The 22799-nt window shown below is 39.3% G+C and overlaps 1 protein-coding gene across 4 annotated transcripts in view; it reads left to right on the top strand.

Annotated features, from left to right (window-relative positions):
* The window catches only part of SETD3 (SET domain containing 3, actin N3(tau)-histidine methyltransferase), a 79626-nt gene that overhangs the window by 13056 nt on the left and 43771 nt on the right, over positions 1–22799 (top strand). For 3 of the 4 annotated variants that reach the window (XM_077123502.1, XM_077123501.1, XM_077123503.1), the window contains exons 2-6: positions 1073–1182; positions 3048–3140; positions 5653–5801; positions 7736–7808; positions 8089–8345. In XM_077123502.1, the coding sequence (XP_076979617.1) occupies positions 1080–1182; positions 3048–3140; positions 5653–5801; positions 7736–7808; positions 8089–8345 (675 nt within the window). In that variant the 5' untranslated portion in view covers positions 1073–1079. The remainder of the gene's footprint in view (positions 1–1072; positions 1183–3047; positions 3141–5652; positions 5802–7735; positions 7809–8088; positions 8346–22799) is intronic. The other variant, XM_077123504.1, reaches the window with a different exon arrangement.

The raw sequence follows: 22799 nt of genomic DNA, 5'->3' as shown, positions 1-22799 counted from the left end.
CACCTGGAGCACTTCACTTCTCTCAGGCCATCTTGGCTCACTTTTGGTGGCAGGTCTGGTCCTGCCTCAGGTATTGTCACCCATTGGGCATTTTACTCCCTACCACTCTCCCACAGAGACCCCTCAGCAGCCAGGTTCACTTCCTCACTAGTTCGCTTAGGCTTTTCTTACTCTTGTCCTTGCCTTTGCATTGCCCTACCCTTTCTTCTCACACCCATAACCTTTACTTCTTTTAAGACTCAGGGTTTTAAGCATTTTCAGAGAAACCTAATCTCAGAATCTTTCCTTTTCCCTGAATGCCCTTGGTGTGTGCTTTGCTATGCTACGCTGTCCTCCCTGCATGTGGAGTATTCCAGTCTTTCTCACAGGTCAGACAATACAAGACTCATGGGTGGTTGAAGTGCTAGGTTGGGCAGCTCTGGGAGAACTGGCTTACGTGTAGAAATGCCATCGACTTCCTGTGATGCCCTGGGCGAGGCATTTTGAATTTCCCATGGAACAAACTGAAGGAATTACACTGGCTCTCTAAAGTTTCTTTGAGCTCTAAAATGGCTTTAGCATTTGTCCAGAAAGTCTAGTCTGTTGCTTATATGACAGTTACTGTTAATGGGAAATGATGCTTATAAAAGCAAAGTGGGGAGAGAATATACAGGTCTCTGTGCCTGTATAGTTCATGTGTAGTTCATGTGTATATGTATGTACCTATTTTTTCATCTTTGTAGTATCATAGATAAGCATTTTAGTATACACAATAAACTTCATATAATTAAAAGTTCTAGAGTAAAATTTACTTTTACTATAGTTTTTATAGATGAAAAAGGAATGAACTTTTCTTCCAGAGAATACAAAGCAGATTTTTAATTTTCATTTGAGAGTCTCCATATACTAATACTTGCTGCACATTTTTTTCTGGAAGGAAACTTCAGGATATGGCATCTGTGAGGTAAGAAATCACTCTTCATGTCCTCTTAGCATCTAAGGCTAAGCCACTGCTATGCCATGTTTTTAACTTGATTTTATTCTTTAGTAATGTAATTTTTTTCTCTTTGTCTTCTCTTTCTCTTCTCTATAGTCAGAAAATGGGTAAGAAGAGTCGAGTAAAAACTCAGAAATCAGGCACTGGTGCTACAGCTACCGTGTCCCCGAAGGAAATCTTGAGCCTAACTAGTGAACTGTTGCAGAGTAAGTCCCTCTCTCGGCTCTCATGCCTTTCTGCAGCGCTTTTGCGTTTTCCCTGCTGTGTTGAGGATTGCATGTGAAGATTGCTGGTGTGGTGAAGTTTGTGAATCACACAAACCTGCACTCAGATTCCTGCCTGTTAGCCTATGACTTGGGCAGGTTCTCCAACTTGCAGTGTCTCCGTCTATAACAGTGATGATCCTAGAACTACGGGGGCTACATGACTGCTAGTGAGGCTTGGAAGAAATATTGAAGATGCAGCTTCTCTAGCATAGGTGCCTAGAACATGGTCTTTTCTTGGGACCTGTGGGTGAGATCTGGCTCTATACTATTTAGCAGTATGGGACAGATTGTTTAACCTCTCCTAGGTTCAGTGTTCTTGCCAGTAAAACATAGATGATAACTGTCTAAGGGGAGTGTAATGACGACCACATGAGATAGTGTGTGTAAAAGTGCATCATGAGTCGTCAAGCACAAGGCAAATAACAGCCTCCCTCGTAGGAAGCACATCTTTGAAACTCTTTTCCTTACCAGAATGACTAGCTTTTATTTTCCAATTTTCACATCACATGCTTGTATCAGAATTTGTTACCGTTTTTTTTTTTTTTTTTGCATGGGCAGGGACCGGGATTCAGACCCAGGTCTCCAGCATGGCAGGTGAGAACTCTGCCTGCTGAGCCACCGTGGCCCGCCCATTACCGTCTTTTTTTAATTGTGAATTTAAATCAGTGCCATGTGTGCCTCCCTTTCAGCTGTGGTTATTCTATTAGTTACCCTTGTCTCATTTTCTTTTCCCTTATGTTTAGATTATGTGATAGGTTAAACAAAATTTAGCTTTTCCTCCCTGACAGTAGGCACTGACAACCATGTTTCCTGTGACCCTCCACCAAGTCTGGTTAGGTCCCTGGGGGAACCCTAGGGGTGCCTCCACAAAGCCCTGGTCAAGCTGTAGTGATGGTTTGTTACCTGTCTCACCCACTAACCTGTAGGTAGGTTGAGGATGGACTCACTTCTTCATCATTGTGTTCCAGAGCATCAGTGAGTATTTGTTGACAGAAGAATGAAGTGAGATTGTCTAACCTTAATAGTTAACCAGTCAACACTTTACTAGTTATGTACCATATATGTTCTTTTACTTGGAGAGCAAATGTAACAGAGGGGTTTAGCAGGAGTATGAGAAGGGGTCTCTGTCTTTAAAATGATCAGATGTTTAAAGAGGAAAGAATGGTTGATAAAGTCAGGGTGCTCCATGTACAGCCTTTCAGAACGCCCTGCCCCCATCTATTCTGTTCTGGCCCCACAGTAGAATCTTAGCTTCTTTTTTAGCAAAGATTGTGACATCTCTCTTTGTAACTCCTCCAGAGAGCTTAATATAGTGCCTTACCCATGGATGTGAAATGCTTGTTGACTAATTGTCCTTATGTCCAATTTTACTGGTTCCCTTAGAGAGCTATTGTTATGGGGTTTAATTAGAAAGAAATGTTGGCTTTTATTTAATAATATATATATATTTTTTATAGTATAGAAGAGTTTTCAGGGAAATATTTTGTGTTTTAGCTTAGCTTTTGGGATTTTCCTGTTCATAAGTGTATTATGAGGAAGATAGATTACAGCAGCAAGAATAAGATGGATGCACATTAAACGTTCACACATAGGCACTGGGGTCACTGTTTAACAAAGTGGCATTTGATGGCTTCCAAGGATTTACATGCTTTGAAAAGTAAATGTGGTTTATACTTCTCACATTTGGTATCATGGTTGTAGTATCTTTGTCTTTTAAAAATAAACTAGCAACAACAAAACTTAAGTCCTTGTCCTTCTAAATCGAAAGAAAGAAGTGTTTCAGAACCATGGTCTTTATATTACAGAATGCAGTAGTCCCGCGCCTGGCCCAGGAAAAGAATGGGAAGAGTATGTGCAGATCCGGTCTCTAGTTGAGAAAATACGAAAAAAGCAAAAAGGTATGTCTTCTAGAACAATAATCATATTTTAATAATGTCATGTAGAGATACCATAAGTCAGAAAGGTTTTGAGAAGACTTATGTTCTCAGCATTGTTTCTCCCTACCGGTAAAAGTTACTGCCAAAGGGATTCCTGGATGAGGAGAGTGACTCTGCTAAGGGACTATTAGGGTCTCTTCCACTTCTGAGGTGCTGTTCCTTGCTTTGAAATAAGTGAAATGTTAAGTTTCAGGGAGAAATAATGTTTGTATTTGGGGGTGAAAATGACACAACGTATATACATTAATATAAAATGAAATTTTATTTTATATTATTTTTTAAACGAGTATATATTTGTTTAAATATGTTTTTCCATCTGTATTTCCTTTAGGGTTTGAGGTCAGGAGTACCCCTGTATGTGATCAACACACAAGTGAATACCAGTTGGTTAATACATTATCAAGGGTTTATGGTGAACTCAAGCATATCTTGATTAAACAAGAGATGTAGTTAAATTTCTTAAGCTGTGTTTTTATAGGGTGCATGCAGAAGCGATCTAAATGATTCTCATCCAGCCTGGTCATGGGGCTGTGTATCAGTTTGAAAACATACTTATTGTTTTTGTTCTGTAAAGCACAAAAAATAAAGATTGGTATGCAGGGCCACGCTGAAGGTAGGAAAAAACATAATGAAAACCAGGCCCTTAAAAGATGAAAAAACTTGTTAGACTTCTCTTTATTTTGTCCAGTAAGTGAGTCAGCAGAGGGCTTATTTTTTATTTACTAACTTGAGTTGTGCTTTTATTGCTGCACCATACATATCTATAAACATGCAGTCTTTAGATCAGATGGTCTTAACTCCACAATAGTGAACAGGTTCTTTTATAATATGCGGTCAGTGTTCACGGGCCTGAAAGTGGTAGACTGCTGATCCTGTTTCATGGAATAGGTAGCCAAAAAATTTTCATGTATTCTGAGTTTGTCCTGAGTAGAGACCGTTGGCTGCAACTAATGCTGAAGTCAGAACATTCATTGGTTCTCAATAAGAGAGCGATAAACCCAGTCTGAGAATATCCCAAAGTCAACCATTGCTCTTCAGTTAGGTAACTCAGAATATAATTACCTCTTCACAAATTCGGCTGATGCTAGTTTCTCTCTGTCTCTGTCTCGATCTCTCTCTCTCACTCTCTGTCTTACACACACACAGACACACACAATGTATGTGGAGGTCCACACATAGGTTGTGTGGTGAGATTACCGCAGGCCTGTAAGTCAGGTTTCCACCCAGCTCCTCATGTTAATGAGGTTCTTGGTGTTCTCCTTTTATTCATTTTAAAAGAAAAAGGTTCTTCTTATACATGACTTTAAAAATTTTTGAATATTTCAAACATGCTGAAAAATTAAAATAATAATAATAATAATATGACAGGTGCCTGAGAATTTATCTCCCAGATTGAACCCATGTCAGTGTTACACTGGTTGAAGTTCTCCTTTCTGGCCTGCATCCTTTCCTTCCCTCCATTCTTTGTTTGGTTTTTGCATTTATGTATGTATGTATGCATGTATGTATGTATGTATGTACATATGTATGTATGTATGCTGTAGGGTGGGATCACATTTCATTTTTTTTCCATCTGAGGATCCTGTTATTGCAGCACCATTTGTTGAATTTTTGTTTGCTTTTGTTTGTTTGCTTGTTTGTTTTGAGAGGTGCATGGGCTGAAAATTGAACCTGGGTCTCCACATGATGGGTGAGAATTCTGCCACTGAACTACCCTTGCACTCTGTATTTGTTTTTAAGAAACAGAGTATTACAGATGTCACTAAAGTCCCACACTTCCATCCCATTCTCTTCCCTCCCTTCCTGGAGGTGTTTATCTTTTCCGTGAATGTTTTTCTACTTTATATATAACCTCGTAGAAAGGTATGGCATTGATTGGTATTTTAAAAATTTACATAAATGGTATCTTACTACTAGATTTTTAAAAAACACATTATAGTTTGTATTTTGTCTATATTGATAAATATAGATTTAATTTGTTTAGTTGCTCTGTAGGATATCCCCAATGTGGTGGGTAAGCCAGGGTTGATTTTGTGCTGTTAGAATCAGGGTGGAAGTGCACATCTTTACATGTCTCCTTGTTCACGTATGTGAGCTTGCTTCTTCTTTTAATGTGAATTTGTAAAAGCAGATGTTCATGTGGCACATTGGACTTTGGGGGAAAAACTGTTTTATAAATCCAAAATCACATTAATAGTGCATCTTAATGAAGGGTCTTCCTCTCCCATCATATTACTGATATTAGCTAATGTTCAATAAGTCTTTCCTTTAACTGACAGAGTTTAAAATTTTAATTTGCCTTTCCTTTCACTGGTTAGGATATGTACTGTGACTATCCATGTTATTTCAAGATTGGAGTGTTACAATGATAATTTCCAATATTTGTTATGGTCTGTATTTATTTTCTGAGAGCAATTTGTATGGTATATGTCCTAAAAGTAGCTCTTGTTTTCTAAAACATGAATTGATATAGGTCTCTCTGTTGCTTTTGATGGGAAAAGAGAAGATTATTTTCCTGATCTAATGAAATGGGCCTCTGAAAATGGAGCTTCTGTTGAGGGTTTTGAAATGGTTAACTTCAAAGAAGAGGGCTTTGGTTTGAGAGCAACGAGAGATATCAAGGTGAGTTTTATACCATGGTGGTCCAAGGGAGGGTCTAAAGTGTGTTTGAAACATGGTAGGCTATAGAGGGCACTGGACAGAGAGAGAGGACTTGAGAGCTTGCCACTGAGCCTTGTGGGGAGGCAGCCTGCCTGCTGACACCACTGTGTCCTGCTGGCACCAGTTTCCTTAACTAACCGATGGGCCAGGAAGAGCCTCAGCCAAGGTTAGAACCAGGCAGCCCTGCCAACTCGTCCTCCTTGGGAACCAAGTTATTAACCAGAGGCTTTAGGAAGTCAGTTTACATTTCAGAGTTAGTGGACCATAGAACCTCCCTCCCAGGATTTTGCTGTTTAAGTAAAGAGCAGGATGTGGATTCAAAGTAGTCAGAGGGAGAGCACAGAGGACTTTGTGCTGGACTGGATGTGGAGAGGGTGGAGGTTGAGCAGGTCAGGGATGCTTCTCAGTTTTCTGGAATGGATAGCTGAGTGGTTGGAGGTACCATTTGCCAAAGTGACAATACCAGGGAAGAATAGGGAAGGAAGAAGAGAGATATACATAATTAAATAAGAAGTGCTTTTTCTACAGTTTTGGTGCTTCCTTCTAGATGAAAGGAAGCAGTGGCAACCTAACATTACCTGTCTCTCTCTATCCCTCACTCACACCTCTCAGAGGAAGGAGGTGGGGAGACTTAATCTGTTGACAAGTTTAGGAGAAGCTGCTAAGCTCTCAGGGTGTGGCCTTTTCCTCTTTGGGGATTGTTTGCTCCTTTATGTTTAATCTGCTGAGCCCCTATGGGGCTCCAGCCCTATAATGAGATGGGGAAGCCTATCTGATTCTGTAGGTAATATTTGAGTGACCATCTGCTGTATTCTTGTGTCTCTCTCAGTTGGTACAGAACTTGGGTAGAGAAGATGAGGTCCATTATTTATTTGGACCCCTCAAACCTCCAGTAGCATTTTTGGCCAAGTTGTTAATCTTACACTGATAACATTGATAACTCATACACTGATCTATTAGATAACTGTTAAATATCTGTGTGAGTAGTATCTTGCTTGTTATACTGGGCTTCCAGAAGAAGAGAATGGCTAGGGGTAATTCACATAGTAAACATTGGTAAAAATGCAAGAAAGAGTTAGCAAGATGCCCTGCATTCTTCTCTGGCTGATGAGATGAGAAGCAGCCTCAGAAGCAATTGTTAATGCAGAGATTGTCCTAAACATCTAACCCAGGTCTCCTTCACTGTGTAGCAGTATAGAAACACAGGTAAAAGCATACCAGGGTGGTACAACGGTGGCTCAGTGCCATAATTCTCTCGTCCCATGCTGGAGACCTGGGTTTGATTCCCCATGCCAGCCCATGCAAAACAAAAAAAAGAATGTACTAAAGGAAGCCTCTCACATTGCCAAAAAGTAAGGTAATGCTTTGGAAAAAAACCAGTACACCAAATGATGTCTTAGCTGGTACTTCACTGGTAACCATTGTGTTTTACAGGTAAGCATGGATAAGAGTGAATGCTTTTCTAGCTATAAAATCCCAGAACTAGAAGCAGTTCACGTAGATTTAGGTTATTTTTTTTTTTTTGGTTGGGGGCAGAATTTTTTCTTCTTGTTGTTTTTAGAACTTAAAATTGTAAGTACAAAAAAGAATAAACACTTTTGTGCTCTCTACCCAAAATTGTTATATTTGCTTCAAATTAATGTTGAAAGTTACTTTTTGATTATTTCCTTCCTTAGTGTATATATAGTTTTTCTACTGGAAGTATGGTTTTAAAACATGCTTCTGCTCATTTAACTGTAATGTAGATGCTTGCACTTGATATTTCGAAATGGAATGTTGATATATAACCTTAAATTGTATTTCTTGTCTGATTAGATTTCTGACCGTAAGTATAGCTGGATCAAAGATTGTAACATGTTGTCATGATTTTGCTGTTTTCTTATTTTTTTCCCTAGGCAGAAGAATTGTTTTTATGGGTTCCACGAAAATTACTAATGACTGTTGAATCTGCTAAAAATTCTGTGTTGGGTGAGAATAATTTTTGACTGTTTAAGACAAAGTGCAAATGACAAAAAATACATAAAATTTCATTGTGTGAAGAAAGGGCCATTAAAAAACATTCAATGTTTTTTTCTTTCATGAGAGTGCTGGTAATCTAACGTAGTAGAAGAATGTCAAAAGAATGATGCACATTATTTTAAACGTTACAAGACATTTAGTTACACCTGTAACTTTATTATATATTTTGAGTGAATGCTCTTTAAAGAAGTTTGTGAAACTTACGCTGTTGAATTCTGGATTAATTCAGGGCCCTTATATTCTCAAGACCGAATTCTTCAAGCCATGGGGAATATCACACTGGCCTTTCATCTGCTGTGTGAACGAGCCGATCCTAACTCTTTCTGGCAGCCCTATATTCAGACCCTTCCCAGTGAATATGATACTCCTCTCTACTTTGAAGAAGATGAAGTTCGGTATCTTCAGTCAACACAAGCTATACATGATGTTTTCAGCCAATATAAAAACACAGCTCGACAGTATGCCTATTTCTATAAAGTTATCCAGGTGAGTGACTGTTTACTGTTTGAATGTTTAACAGGGTAGGGAAGAAAGGGAAATTGCTGAAATTTTCTACTTCACATCTTATTTAAGGATGCTTAACATTTTGATTTCTAGATTAAAAGACATTCAAGTACAGCCTATTATTTCCATTTTTACAGAACTATCACTAAAATATTGTCTGACTTCATCAGTGAGCAGTGTAATATAAGCAGTTGTTACTGAGTTCTTAAGTTATTAAAACTTATAAAGGGTTATTAAGTTTTTCTGAAAACAGAGGTTATCATGAAATTCTAAAAGCTATAAAATTCTATAATATAGAAAGACGTCTCATGTATAAATTTTCCAGGAAAATTAAAGCTCATATATATAAACTATTGGTCCTTAATTTGTTAAGTTACAACACTGCTTTGATTTTCAAAGTATGCTGTGTATTATATTAATTTAAATTTGTTTTAAGCAGAAGTGTCAGTTTAAAAATCTCTGTAAGTTTGTGAACATTTGAGTTATGCCTGGTTACTCCTTTCTGTCCTTTAGTGGTTCAGCCACTATGCCCTTTGCTCTCCGGTGGAACAGCAGTTAGAGGGTATAGGACCATTGTGACAATTCCTTCCAGAGGCTGAGAGGGAATTTTTCTGCTTTCTAACTCTCCTTCCTCATTCGTTCCAGAAGCAGCTCACAGGTTATTGTGCCTTATGTGACAAGGGGGAACCTAACTGCTCCCTTTTCTTTTTCTCCGGGCAATTTCATAGCTCAAGTTAAGCTTACCACACAGTATATTGCACTCAAATTTACATCCTACCCCCCATCAAATCTTCAAATATCTCAGAATTTATGACTCTTATTGTCCTCAAGGATAAACCACTTTGTTTTTCTAAACTTTAAACTTTCAAGAGTCATTAAGTATTATCAGATATGTATATAACATTTTTATTTCAAGTTTGTTTGATTTAAAAAAATTTTGATGGAGTATGGTAGTTAGATTCAGTTGTCAACTTGGCCATGTGAAGTCACCTAGTTGTGTTGCTGTGGATATGAGCCAATGGTGCATGAACTTCATCTGTTGCTCATTACATCTGCAGTTGGCTAGGAGGCGTGCCTGCTGCAGTAAATGATGTTTGATTTAATTGGCTGGTGCTTAAATGAGAGAGCGCAATGTAGCACAGCCCAAGCAGCTTAGCATACCTCATCTCAGCACTCACAGCTCAGCCCAGGCCTTTGGAGATGCAGAAAGGAATCACCCCGGGGAAAGTTGTTGGAACCCAGAGGCCTGGAGAGAAGGCCAGCAGAGATCACCCTGTGCCTTCCTGTGTAAGAAAGAACCTCAGTTGAAAGTTAGCTGCCCTTCCTCTGAAGAACTAACAAAATTATTTTTATAAAAAGCCAGTCTGTCTCTGTTGTGTTGCATTCTGGCAGCTAGCAAACTAGAACATGGAGCAAAGTCAAAACTTGGATTCTTCCTTCAGTATGCAACCAACAGTCCTAAAGGTTGATATGGCTGTAGTGACCTGAAAGGGCTTTACTTTTATTCTTAGTTCTCAGTTATATATTTTTAATGACTAAAAATAAAGTTGACTTTAGTAAGTCTAAATCTTTGTCATTTCCTATCATTAGACAATATACTGGAAAATAGCTCTTTTCAGTCATGTGTTTCTCACATCTGGGATGTTAACTAGTTGGCAAATGCCAGAAGCCTACTCTGAGAGGAATTGATTCTGTTTTCAGATTGGGGAGACAAAAATGGGGTTAGGTCTTATCATACATGCTTGGCATGATCTTTGGATGTTTCATTGTTCTCATTGGCCTATTTATTTCAGTATTAACTAAGTAGTCCAATTTGCTTCAAAATTTGATGTGTTTTAAATGGCTGTGAGTTACTAAAACACTCTCTCTGTGTAGATAGAACCACTTTATGTAAGTCCGTTTGAGAGCCAAGTCTCTTAATAACTCTTGAAATAACCCCCCTTAGATGATGCTAATGTGAGTGCGTTATACCAAATTCTGTGTTGTAAATTGTGTTGTGAACATCTTAAGTACTAGAGAATGTCGTAAAAGTAAATTCTTAATTTAGTGCTTTTCTAAGAGTAATAAAATTCTCACATAAGTAATGAGAACAGTTTGTGTAACTTATAAGGAACAAATAACCATGTTCTTAAAGCATTAATGGATCTTTTTAAAGTACTTTTTCCTTTTTATTGAAAATTTTGATCAATAAATGTGAAATTAAGGTATATAGAAATGTGAAATTAACAGATAATTAGTTGATATTTTTTGACAGTTGAATCAATCTGAGTGTTTGAAAAAGATTGTGATGATTTAAAGATGAAACCCAACTGGATATTTTTCTATCAAAATTATCAAACTGAGGAGAGTAAAATGTGTCTCTGAAATATAAAAATATTCTTCTCTGTAAAAGATTTATAACAGGATTCTCAACATGGCATCCCCCGGGCATTCAGGAGACATTTTTGGTTGTTATAGCTGGGGGTGGGTGGAGAATGCTGCTGGCATCAAGGCTAGAAATGCTGTTCAACTTCCTTCAAGGTAAGGGCAGTCCCCACCACAAAGAATTTTTCAGCCCAAGTGTTATTTAGTGCCAAGGCTGAGAAACTCTGCTCTGCATTTATATGACAGAACAGAACACCTCAAATATCTACATGGTTCCAAAAATCATAATTATACCCTTTTAATATAATGATATGGCCAGAATCTGGTGGACACTGGTCAATAGTCACTTTAGCTGTTATATCTGAAAATCTCTTTCTTAGCTAAAGTCTTAGCCCTCCCTGGCTTTAATCTTGTGTTGTGGCTAGGAAATGTACTTTAAAGCATTTTTTAAATTCAGTCATTTAGTAAACAACTTTTCTGTTTCAAAACCTAGAAATATAAGACTAGGGTTGGAAATATTTGTCTTGGTAAGGATGTAAATACAGGGGAACAAACACTGGAGCAAAGAAATATAAAATTCAAATTATTCTTTACAATGTAGTGCAGGTTTGACTAAGGAGTTGATATCCTTGGGGTTGAATTTTTCGAGTGAATGTGATAGTGAGGTGGGATCACTTCTCCACATTAGCTTGGGCCACTTGAATCAGGAAGTGAATAATTTGAATGATAGGACAGAAGCATGTTTGCTCTGTGGGTACCCTGACTGAGAGTGGTCTTCTGAAGAGTCAGAAGCAGCAGTATGATAATCCTTCCAAGTGAGAGGTCGGGCGGCTGGCTGAGATAAGCATGAGCTTTGGTGTAAGGCAAACCCAAATTGAAATCCTGATTCTATATCTCACTCAATATAAATATAATTTGAAATGAGTTATTTTACCTCTCTGAGTTTTGTTTCTCTGTAATAAAAGTGTAAGACTCAGTTTTCATGTGACTTGTCGTTCAAGCCCATGTTGGAGTGTCCCTCTCAGAGCTGGGCTAGAGTGCCCCTGGTCATTGGGAGTACAGCTTCCTCTGGGAAACCCCAGTGGGAATTGGAGGACCTTGTGGATTGAGGTCAGCTCAGGTGGTATAGGGCATCAGTTGAGATTGTGGGCTCTGTAACTGACCTCCAAGGGATGGGATCTCTGTAGCACTACTAAGACTGTATCATTTTGTCCAAGTCTCTGTGCTTCCTTTTTCTTATCTGTAAAATAGGATCCTACGACATCTGTTACCTAGAGTTGTCGTGTATGAAATGAATTGATATGTGGGACACAGTACAGGCCTGGCACACAGTACTTGTTCGAGAAGTGTTGGGTGAATCTCATCATTATTTTGTGTTTCCATCCTTTGGCCGTGCTATTTGGTGGTTTTGTTTTTTAATGTTTCAGATTGCTTCCTCAGTTCCTTCCAGACCTCATGTTAATATTCTTAATCTTTTCTATTAAAAAACAAATCCAAGCAGCCAAGGATAATAAAAAATATTCCTTCAAGACTAGGGTCTTAGCCCAAAGTACCCACTCAGATTTGCTTCAGAGTTTCATGTTTTTGTCATTATTGTTCAATTTTCGTCTCATGGTTTTTTTGTTTTTTTTTTACATGGGCATGCCCTGGGAATTGTACCCAGATCTCTGGGCATGGCAGGTGAGAAGTCTGCCACTGAACCACTGTTGCCTGCCCTTGGTCTCATATTTTTAAATCTTAAAAATTCATGCAGATATATGTGCTTGTTGTGGGTTTAAAATCCTGGGCATTGTAAGAAAACAACCCTGCTTCTCCTGTGAGCCCACATGCCTCCTAAGACCGTTTGTTCCTGGGGAACTCATGGATTGACCCCTGCTGTTCCTGGGGAACTCATGGCTTTACATGCAGAAAATGCAATTTAACTTGACAGTGGGAGTTGAGCTGTGGTTCTTTTTCAAAAGAAGACGATGCCATCACTTAACATTAATAAAAATAAAAACCAGAAGGAATCATTACACATTTGTTAAAATGCATAATAATAAGTTTTTATAGAAAATTTATGTAAATGTTCACATTGTACTGCTATGTTAATTTTTATTAAAGTTCCATATTTTATTTCCTAAAGACAAAACCATATATCCTTCTCATCTTTACCAGGATCAGATTTTGGGGTGTTTACTGGTCACTTCATCAATACATTATTATTCATGGAGAGTGAATATTACATCAGTTTGTATTTACATTTTCATAACAGTGACCTGCCCTTAGTGTAATATTTTGCCACTTAGCATTTTTCAGTGTCCTGGGCTTCCTCTCTCCAGAGAAATGCACATGTGTACTATAGCATAAACATTTGCATACCATTAGGGGAGTCCAAATCTCAGAACCCCATTTGTAATTTTTAATTAAGATTTCCTTTTTAAAGTCATTTTCCTGGGTTCCTGTGCCAAACTGCCAGTCTGAACTGAAACTTGTGATTGTTCTTCCTATTTTATTGCTGACTTGAAGGTCTGTATCCTAGGGAAGAGGGGGCATCCAGAATCCTGTAAGTGGGAATTCCTAGGGTCACATGTGCATGCTCAAGATAATACATGTGCACAGAACCGATCAGGAAGGCCCCTTGCTTTGGCCTGGAACTATTTTTAAACTCATTCTATGGATAAGCCCTGAGGTAGAGCCTCCTGCAAGTCAGTCTGCAAAGACTAGGAGAGATTTGCTCTTTTTTTTCCTTTTTTGTTAGCTCCTGGCAACTGAGGAAAGCTTTGTGATGACAGTAGCTAGATGCATATATAAGAAATAGATGCCTCAGAGTCTACATGGCAGTGATAAAATGTTAAAATATCGAAATCTTTGGGTTTTCACAAAAAGTTACAAAGTGTTCATAGAAATAGGAAATAATATCTTAAGCAAAGGAAATTAGAAACCATCAATGAGGAGGACCAAACCTTGGAACATACCAGACAAAGACTTTAAAAAAATGGTCCTAAGTATGCTCAGAGAGGCTAAAAGAAAATGTGGACGAAGAACTAAAGGAAATAAGAAAGATAGTTGATGAACACAAAAAGGATATCGGTAGAGAGATGGAAATTATAAAAAGGAACCAGACAGAGTCGAAGACTACAGTAACAGAAATTAAAAATTCCCTAGAGAGGTTCAACAGCAGGTTGGAGCTGGCAGAAAAAAAATCAGAGAATTTGAAGATTAGATAATTGAAATCAGTCTGAGGAGTAGAAGGAAGAAAGAATGAAGAGTCTAAGAGACCTGTGGGGCACCATTAAGCATACCAATATATGTACTGTGGGAGTCCTTAAAGGAGAAGAAAGAGAGAAAGGGTCAGAGAAAATAGTCAAAGAAATAATGAAAACTTCCTGAATTTACCAAAATACATGAATATACACATATCCAAGGTACTCAGTGAACACCATAGAGAATAAATCCAAATAGATCCAAATGGTACCACATTATAAACAAACTATCAAACACCAAAGATGAAGAGAGAATTCTGAAAGCTACAAGATAGAAGCAACGTTTCTTGTACAAGAGAACCTCAGTAAGATTAAGTGCCAGTTTCTCATCAGAAATCATGGAGGCAAGAAGGCAGCAGGATGATGTATTTAAAGCAAAAAATTGCGGTTGTAGTTTCTGGGCTCCTCAAAGCACACACCATGAAATAGGTTGGCTTAAACAATGGGAATGTATTTACTCACGGTTTTGAGATCTGGAGAAGATCCAAATCAAGGCATCTTATCAAGATGATGCTTTCTTCCCAAAGACAAACTGCCAGGAATCCTTGGCTCCTCTGTCACTTGGCAAGGTGCATGGCAGTGTTTGCTGGTCTCTTCCTTCTCTTCTGGGTTTTGTCAATTTCAGCTTCTTGCTTCTGTGGCTTTCTCTCAGTCTCAATTTCATTCTCTTATGAAAGACTCCAGTAATAGGATTAAGACATATCCTGATTGAGGTGGGACATACCTTAACTGGAGTAACCTTATCAAAAGGTCTTACTTAACAGTGGGTTTATACCCACAGGAATAGATTAGATACAGTAACATGTTTTTCTGGGGTACTTACAACTTCAAACCACCACACTTTGCCAACTGTTTTAGTAGCTGTCAGAATGAATGCAAAATACCAAAAAAGGAACAGCTTTTAAAAAGGGAATTTATTAAGTTGCAAGTTTACAGTTCTAAAGCTGTGAAAATGTCCAAATTAAGGCATCAACAAGAGGTTACGTTCACTCAGGAAAGGCTGATGCCATGCAGAACACTTCTGTCAGCTGGGAAGGCACGTGGGTGGCATCTGCTGGGGTCTTTGGCTTCTGGACATCTCTGTCAGTTGGGAAGACGTGGCAATGTCTGCTAACTTTCTCTCTTGGATTCTTGTTTCATAAGGATTCCCTGGGGGTGTTTTCCTTCTGCATCTCCAAAGGTCTTTAGCTGTGTGGGCTCTGCAACTTTTTAAAAAAATGGTTCCCTCTTATGGGACTTCAGTAAGCAACCCCACCTTGAATGGGCAGAGAAACATGTCCATGGAAACCACCTAATCAAAAGTCCCCCCACAGTTGGATGGGTCACATTTTCATGGAAACAATAAAAAAGATTCCACCCAACAATATTGAATGAGGATTAAAGAACATGGTTTTTCTGGGGTGCACAAAAGTTTCAAACCAGCGCACCAACTAAGACTTCTATATCCAGCAAAATTGAGGAAGAGATTAAAACATTCTCAGGTGGAAACTGAGGGAGTGCGTCACTACTACACTGGCCCTGCAAGAGCTGCTGAGGAGAATTCTGCAGGTTGAAAGGAAAGAACAATAGACCAAGGCCATATGAAGAAATAAAGATGTCTAGTGAAGGTAACAACATGGATGAATATAAATACAAGTGCCAGTATCACATTTTGGTTTGTAACCCTGACTCCTCCTACCTAGACAGGGCTGTAGTGGCAGAAGATATGAGCAGTAACATTCACAACTTACTGTTGCTACAGCCTGTCTCAGACATAGGGCAAGCCAAGAGGTAGGGGAAGATGCCACTTTGAGTCCTTGGCATCACTTGGCAGTTATGACTAAATGCAAACAGTTGCTTTTCCCATTTCCCATTGTTCTACTTTTCTCTGACAGAATCACATAAGAATAGCACAAGATGTGAATTGCCAGGAGATGAATTTGGCCTATATTTTCTTAGAGCTCTCATCTACATATGGAAATCTCATTATACATAAGGCTTTCAGGGAAGAGTACCAAATTGGAATAGAAACCTCTGGGCATTAGCTACTTAAAAGATCCCAGCGCCGTGAAACTCATGGGAAGATATGCTTCTGTCTAAAGCTCGTCATAGATAATATATACAGATACATGTACTTCAGCTGTAACTGACGTTGCTGTTGTAACTGTAAGGGAAAATAAGTGCACATATTTGTATAACTTTTATTTCCTGTGGTGACAGAGGTTGTGTACAGGTGCTTCCCAGTTTGTGTACAGGTATTGCAGATTGTTGCTCTGATTCATCATGAGGCTCTTCTCCTTCCTCAGCTTCTCCCTCTCTGTCATGCCTTCCCCTCCATCTAAAACCTGCAATTAAAATCTTCCATCCTAAATACACCAACCACCAACTTCTTCTGACCTTGGCACTTCCCTAGATACTAGCCTATTTTTTTTAACCCTTTTTATCCACTTAGTTGCTTTATTAATTCAACTAATATTGATTGTCTTTTAAGTGTAATGCACTACTGTCTCTGGGGATACAAAATATTATTTTTTTTTATTTTTAATTTTGAGATAACTTTTGATTTACAAGAAAGTTTTAAAAAGATTACACAGAGTTCCCATATACTCCCCTGAAGTTAACATCTTACATAACCACAGTATAATGATTTAAACTGGGATGTTGACATTGTAACAGTACTATTAAATAATCTACTGACCTTATTTGAATTTCCCCATTTGTCCCTAATGTCCTTTTCCTAATCAGGATCCCATCTTGCATTTAATTGTCATGGCCCCTTCATCTCCCCCACCCTGGCACAAGATAAAAGTTCCTAAGTCTTTCCTGGTGTTTCATGACACTGACACTTTCGAAGAGTACTGATCTTTCTTCTCAGTGCCCCTCAATTTGGCCTTGTCTGATGTCTTCTCATGATAAAATGGAGACTGTGCATTTTTTTTTTTTATCCTAGTTTATTTTTATTTTTTTTTTATTAATTAAAAAAAGAATTAACAAAACAATTAGAAATCATTTCAATGTACATGTACAATCAGTAATTCTTAATAACATCACATAGTTGCATATTCATCATTTCTTAGTACATTTGCATCAATTTAGAAAAATAAAAAGACAACAGAATAAGAATTAAAACAATAATAGAAAGAAAAAAAAACAAAAAAAACAAAAACAAAAAACCTATACCTCACATGCAGCTTCATTCAGTGTTTTAATATAATTGCATTACAATTGGGTAGTATTGTGCTGGCCATTTCTGAGTTTTTATATCCAGTCCCGTTGTACAGTCTGTATCCCTTCATCTCCAATTATCCCTTCTCTTTTTTTTTTTTTTTTTTAATTAACGGAAAAAAAGAAATTAACCCAACATTTAGAGATCATACCATTCTACACATGCAATCATTAATTCTTAACATCATCACATAGATGCATGATCATCATTTCTTAGTACATTTGCATTGGTTTAGAAGAACTAGCAACATAACCGAAAAAGATATAGAATGTTAATATAGAGAAAAAAATAAAAGTAATAATAGTAAAATCAAAACAAAACAAAACAAAACAAAACAAAAACCTATAGCTCAGATGCAGCTTCATTCAGTGTTTTAACATGATTACTTTACAATTAGGTATTATTGTGCTGTCCATTTTTGAGTTTTTGTATCTAGTCCTGTTGCACAGTCTGTATCCCTTCAGCTTCAATTACCCATTGTCTTACCCTGTTTCTAACTCCTGCTGAACTCTGTTACCAATGACATATTTCAAGTTTATTCTCGACTGTCCGTTCACATCAGTGGGACCATACAGTATTTGTCCTTTAGTTTTTGGCTGGATTCACTCAGCATAATATTCTCTAGGTCCATCCATGTTATTACATGGTTCATAAGTTTATCTTGTCTTAAAGCTGAATCCATTCTGCCATTCTATGTCTTTTGATTGGGAAATTCAGTCCATTAACTTTTAGTGTTATTACTGTTTGGATAATATTTTCCTCTACCATTTTGGCTTTTGTATTATATATATCATATCTGATTTTCCTTCTTTCTACACTTTACTCCATACCTCTCTCTTCTGTCTTTTCGTATCTGACTCTAGTGCTCCCTTTAGTATTTCTTGCAGAGCTGGTCTCTTGGTCACAAATTCTCTCAGTGACTTTTTGTCTATAAATGTTTTAATTTCTCCTTCATTTTTGAAGGACAATTTTGCTGGATATAGGAGTCTTGGTTGGCAGTTTTTCTCTTTTAGTGATTTAAATATATCATCCCACTGTCTTCTAGCTTCCATGGTTTCTGCTGAGAAATCTACACATAGTCTTATTGGGTTTCCCTTGTATGTGACAGATTGTTTTTCTCTTGCTGCTTTCAAGATCCTCTCTTTCTCTTTGACCTCTGACATTCTAACTAGTAAATGTCTTGGAGAACGCCTATTTGGGTCTATTCTCTTTGGGGTGCGCTGCACTTCTTGGATCTGTATATTTAGGTCTTTCATAAGAGTTGGGAAATTTTCAGTGATAATTTCTTCCATTAGTTTTTCTCCTCCTTTTCCCTTCTCTTCTCCTTCTGGGACACCCACAACACGTATATTTGTGCGCTTCATATTGTCATTCAGTTCCCTGATTCCCTGCTCAAGTTTTTCCATTCTTTTCCCTATAGTTTCTGTTTCTTTTTGGAATTCAGTTGTTCCATCCTCCAGTTCACTAATTGTAGCTTCTGTCTCTTTAGATCTACCATTGTAGGTATCCATTGTTTTTTCCATTTTTTCTTCTTTGTCCTTCACTCCCACAAGTTCTGTGATTTGTTTTTTCAGATTTTCTATTTCTTCTTTTTGTTCAGCCCATATCTTCTTCATGTCCTCCCTCAATTTATTGATTTGGTTTTTGAAGAGTTTTTCCATTTCTGTTCGTATATTCAGCATTAGTTGTCTCAGCTCCTGTATCTCATTTGAACTATTGGTTTGTTCCTTTGATTGGGCCATATCTTCAATTTTCCGAGCGTCATCCATTATTTTCTGCTGGTGTCTGGGCATTTGATCAGATCTCCCTGGGTGTGGGACCCAGCTGGTTGAAAGGTTTTTCTGTGGAATCTCTGGGCTCTGTTTTTCTTTTCCTGCCCAGTAGGTGGCGCTCGTGGCGGTCGTTTGTCTGCGGGGCAGTTGGCCCGGGAAACCGCGCGTGGAGGCGGGGGTCGCTGGCCGTGGCTTGGGGGAGTGCCGGTCCAAATTGCCCAGCTGGCCCGAGATGCCAAGCGTGACGGGAGGGCCCCGCTATCCAACGTTCCCAGTCAGACCGGGGAGCCACGTGCGTGGAGGGGACCCCAGACGCCAGCCACCCCAGCCGGGAAAACGTGCACCCCTCGGGTATCTCACAGCAGTGGATTCTCCCTACCCGTTCAGCCGTTCCAGAATGGGGTACGCTGTCTTTTTTGGTCTCTGTCGTGACTCCGGGAGCTGTTTTGTATTGTTTCTGTTTCTTTAGTTGCTTTTCTGGAGGAGGAACTAAGACCCGCGCGTCTTACTAAGCCGCCATCTTCATGAGACTGTGCATTTTTTACAGTAACACCCTGTAAGTGATATGTGACTTTCTCAGTGCTTCCTATTGGGGGTACATGGTTTCAGTAAGTTTTACTACTGCTTTCTTTACTGAAAGTTACTGTTTTTCCCCTTATAATTAATAAGTGTGTCATGGGAGGTGTTTTGGGACTAAGCAAATAATCCTGTTTCTCATGATACCTTTACCTCCCAATTTTAGCATACATCCCTGATTCTTGTCTGCCACAGCTTATTACTGTGGCATTTACCAAATGGTATTTTTCTGTTTGCCTTATTCCTTCTACATCTTCTTAGCTAGAACTTTACTGTGAGCAAGACCTGTCCCTTCTCCATTTATTTATTTAGCTATATCAGTAGGGACTTAAAATCCATTACTACTGTTTATATGATATAAAAATTGTTCAAAATGGATCTTCATATAAAGTTATCTGGCTTCCTTCTTAAAATAATAACCATCTTGACAATATCTGCCTTCTACAGTATTTACCATAAAGCTGAATACATAGAAATATTTAGGAGAAATTTGTTGAAATAAATTTAACTGATTCACAGCACAATAATCACGTATAAAGTTCACTTAGCCCAGAAACTCAGAGTTGAAAATTTAGCCAAGGACCCTGCTTCCTAGGTACCATTGTCCTGTTCTCATTCAGAATTAAACTCTGACTTGAGGCCAATGTGTTCCCTGTGTGACATTTTTTCACAGTCAACTTGTCAATAACATCATAGCTTCTGACTGAGGGTATGAATAGGCAGAGGTGAAGACAGAACAACAGAGTCACAGATAATAATGAAATCCTGAGAGACTGTCCATTCAGTAGTCTGGAAGTATCAAGATTAATGAACAGTGGATATAGATTTATTCCTTGAGTCCCTTGGTGATGGGACCTGGGTGAAGATGGTAGGATTAGGAGGGCAAGAATAATTTCTCTTTGCTGGCTTATTACCTGAGTTGGCTGAGACTGCCCAGTGTGTTCTATGGGACTGGCCTGAAAAGGAAGTGCAGGGCTAGAGGTGGGTTGGAGCATCTCCTGAGTCTGGTACTGGGAATCCATGGCTCCCAACAGAAGGTACTGCATGGAGTGGGGCTGAAGCCTGTGCTCTGAACTGTTGGCAGTACCCATGCTTGCTGTGATAAAGGCTTGTCAAGAGCACCTCTTCCTGGCATAGTGCCTAGCTCCCTTCCTGTGGCTTTTGTCCTCACAGCAACCCTGGGTGTAAAGAGTTGGTCTCCACTCTGCAAATGAGGATTGGGAGATATTGAGCAAGTTGCCAATTCAGACCATTTCTAATAGACTCCAAAGTCTGTGGTCCTAACCAGCTAGCTGAGCTTGCCGAAGTTACAAGGAGGAAGTGTGCCTTTCCCACAGTCTTACTCCTTACAGTAAGAGTTATTTTTTGTTTTAATTTTGGGACAAAATTAAGTATTCTATCAAGTTTTAAAAACAGAACAAACTAGTTTAAAATTTCGTCTCTTGGAAAGAGAGATGAGTGGTCTTGCTAGTTGAAAGGGCCCCAATTTGCCAGAGCTACTTATGATGAGCCCGTACAGAAGCTTGCCTGCTGGGCATGTTTTCTGTAGGTTTCTAAAGGTAAACCCATCCTGTCTAGCCCTTCATTTCACTCTTTACCAAGGCTGGGAGACGTTCATTCTTGGAGGAAGTGGTAAGCCCATTTGATTTTTACTCCCAAGCTATGATGAAGCTGGTAAGCCTCTGTATTTTGTTACCCTTACCAATTTGACTTTTAATGATATTAAAAATGTGAAAAACAGGCTGCTTTCAGTTCTTTGAGGCTAGCTGATTATATTCTGGATTCAACTTGTTTTTCTGGGTTTTATTTATTTCTTTTTTTGCTTGTTTTTATTAGAAGTGAGTAATAATAATTTTGGGAATACCTGTTAATCTTTTTTTTTCGTTTTATTAAAATACTACTGAGGGGAGAGGGCAGACTGTAACATCAACCATATTTTGTCTTTATCTTAAAAAAGTGTCCTGATCTAATTATTCACCACTTGGTATCTCCCATTTCACCTCCGAAGTTCATGCTTTCCACCTGTGTTGAGGGCCTACCACGTGCTAGCAACTATTCAGGATATTCACATAAAAATCACTGCCCTGGTGGATGTTAAATTCTAGTGGGGGAGACAAGAGCTACATTAATATCATAAACAGATGGTATGGCATGCGAAAGGTAGAGCAGGGTTAGACTTTTGAAGGGGTGCTGATGTAGGTTGGGGGGTGGGGTGGTATGCAGTTTTGGTAAAGACCAAGGAGGTAAGGGAGTTAGTCCTGCAACACTCAGCAGTCAAAACTCTTTAAAAAGGGGGAGTAGAAATGATACAGAACAGCTCCTGGAGCTACGACAGAGATCAAAAAGACAGCGTACCCCATCCTGGAACGGCTGACTGGCTGAGAGAACCCGCTCCAGTGAGATCGCCGAGGGGCACGGGCTTCCCCGGGTGGGGCGGCAAGCGGCCGGAGTCCCTCCCTACCTCCCTCCCGGGCCAGCTGGCGCCCCCACCACACGCGGCCCCCCGGACCAACTGAGAGAATTGGATCGGAAATCCCCAGGCCGCAGAGAACGGTGACCAGGGGGGTCCCATCCAAACACGTGACTCCCCGGTCCGGCTGGGAATGGTGCACTCTCTTGGGCCGCGGCGGCTGGCGCCCTCCCGCCACGCTTGGCGCGCCGGGCCGACTAGGAAATTCGGACGGGCACTCTCACAGGCTGTGGCGGCCGGCGACCCTCCCCGTGTTTGGACCCCCGGGCCGGCTGGCACTCTTCCAAGCCGCTTCAGCTGGCAAACCTCCCCCATGGTGAGAGTTTTCCAAAGTTAAAGGACCCACAGCACCTTTTACTGGTGGGACCCGCAGACAAACGTGTGCCACGAGCGCCACCTACTGGGAAGGATAAGAAAAACAGAACCCAGAGATTTCACAGAAAAATCTTTCAACCTGTTGGGTCCAACACCCAGGGAAATCTGACTAAATGCCCAGATGCCAGCAGAAGATAACGGATTACGCTCAGAAAATTGAAAATATGGCCCAGTCAAAGGAACAAACTAATAGTTCAAATGAGATACAGGAGCTGAGACAACTAATGCTGAATATAGGAACAGAAATGGAAAACCTCTTCAAAAACGAAATCGATAAATTGAGGGAGAACATGAAGAAGACATGGGCTGAACAAAAAGAAGAAATAGAAAAACTGAAAAAACAAATCACAGAACTTATGGAAGTGAAGGATAAAGTAGAAAAGATGGAAAAAACAATGGATACCTACAATGATAGATTTAAAGAGACAG

This window comes from Tamandua tetradactyla, chromosome 12 (assembly GCF_023851605.1).
Source record: "Tamandua tetradactyla isolate mTamTet1 chromosome 12, mTamTet1.pri, whole genome shotgun sequence".
Classification (NCBI taxonomy): Eukaryota; Metazoa; Chordata; class Mammalia; order Pilosa; family Myrmecophagidae; genus Tamandua; species Tamandua tetradactyla.
This window is presented reverse-complemented; position numbering and strand designations above follow the sequence as displayed.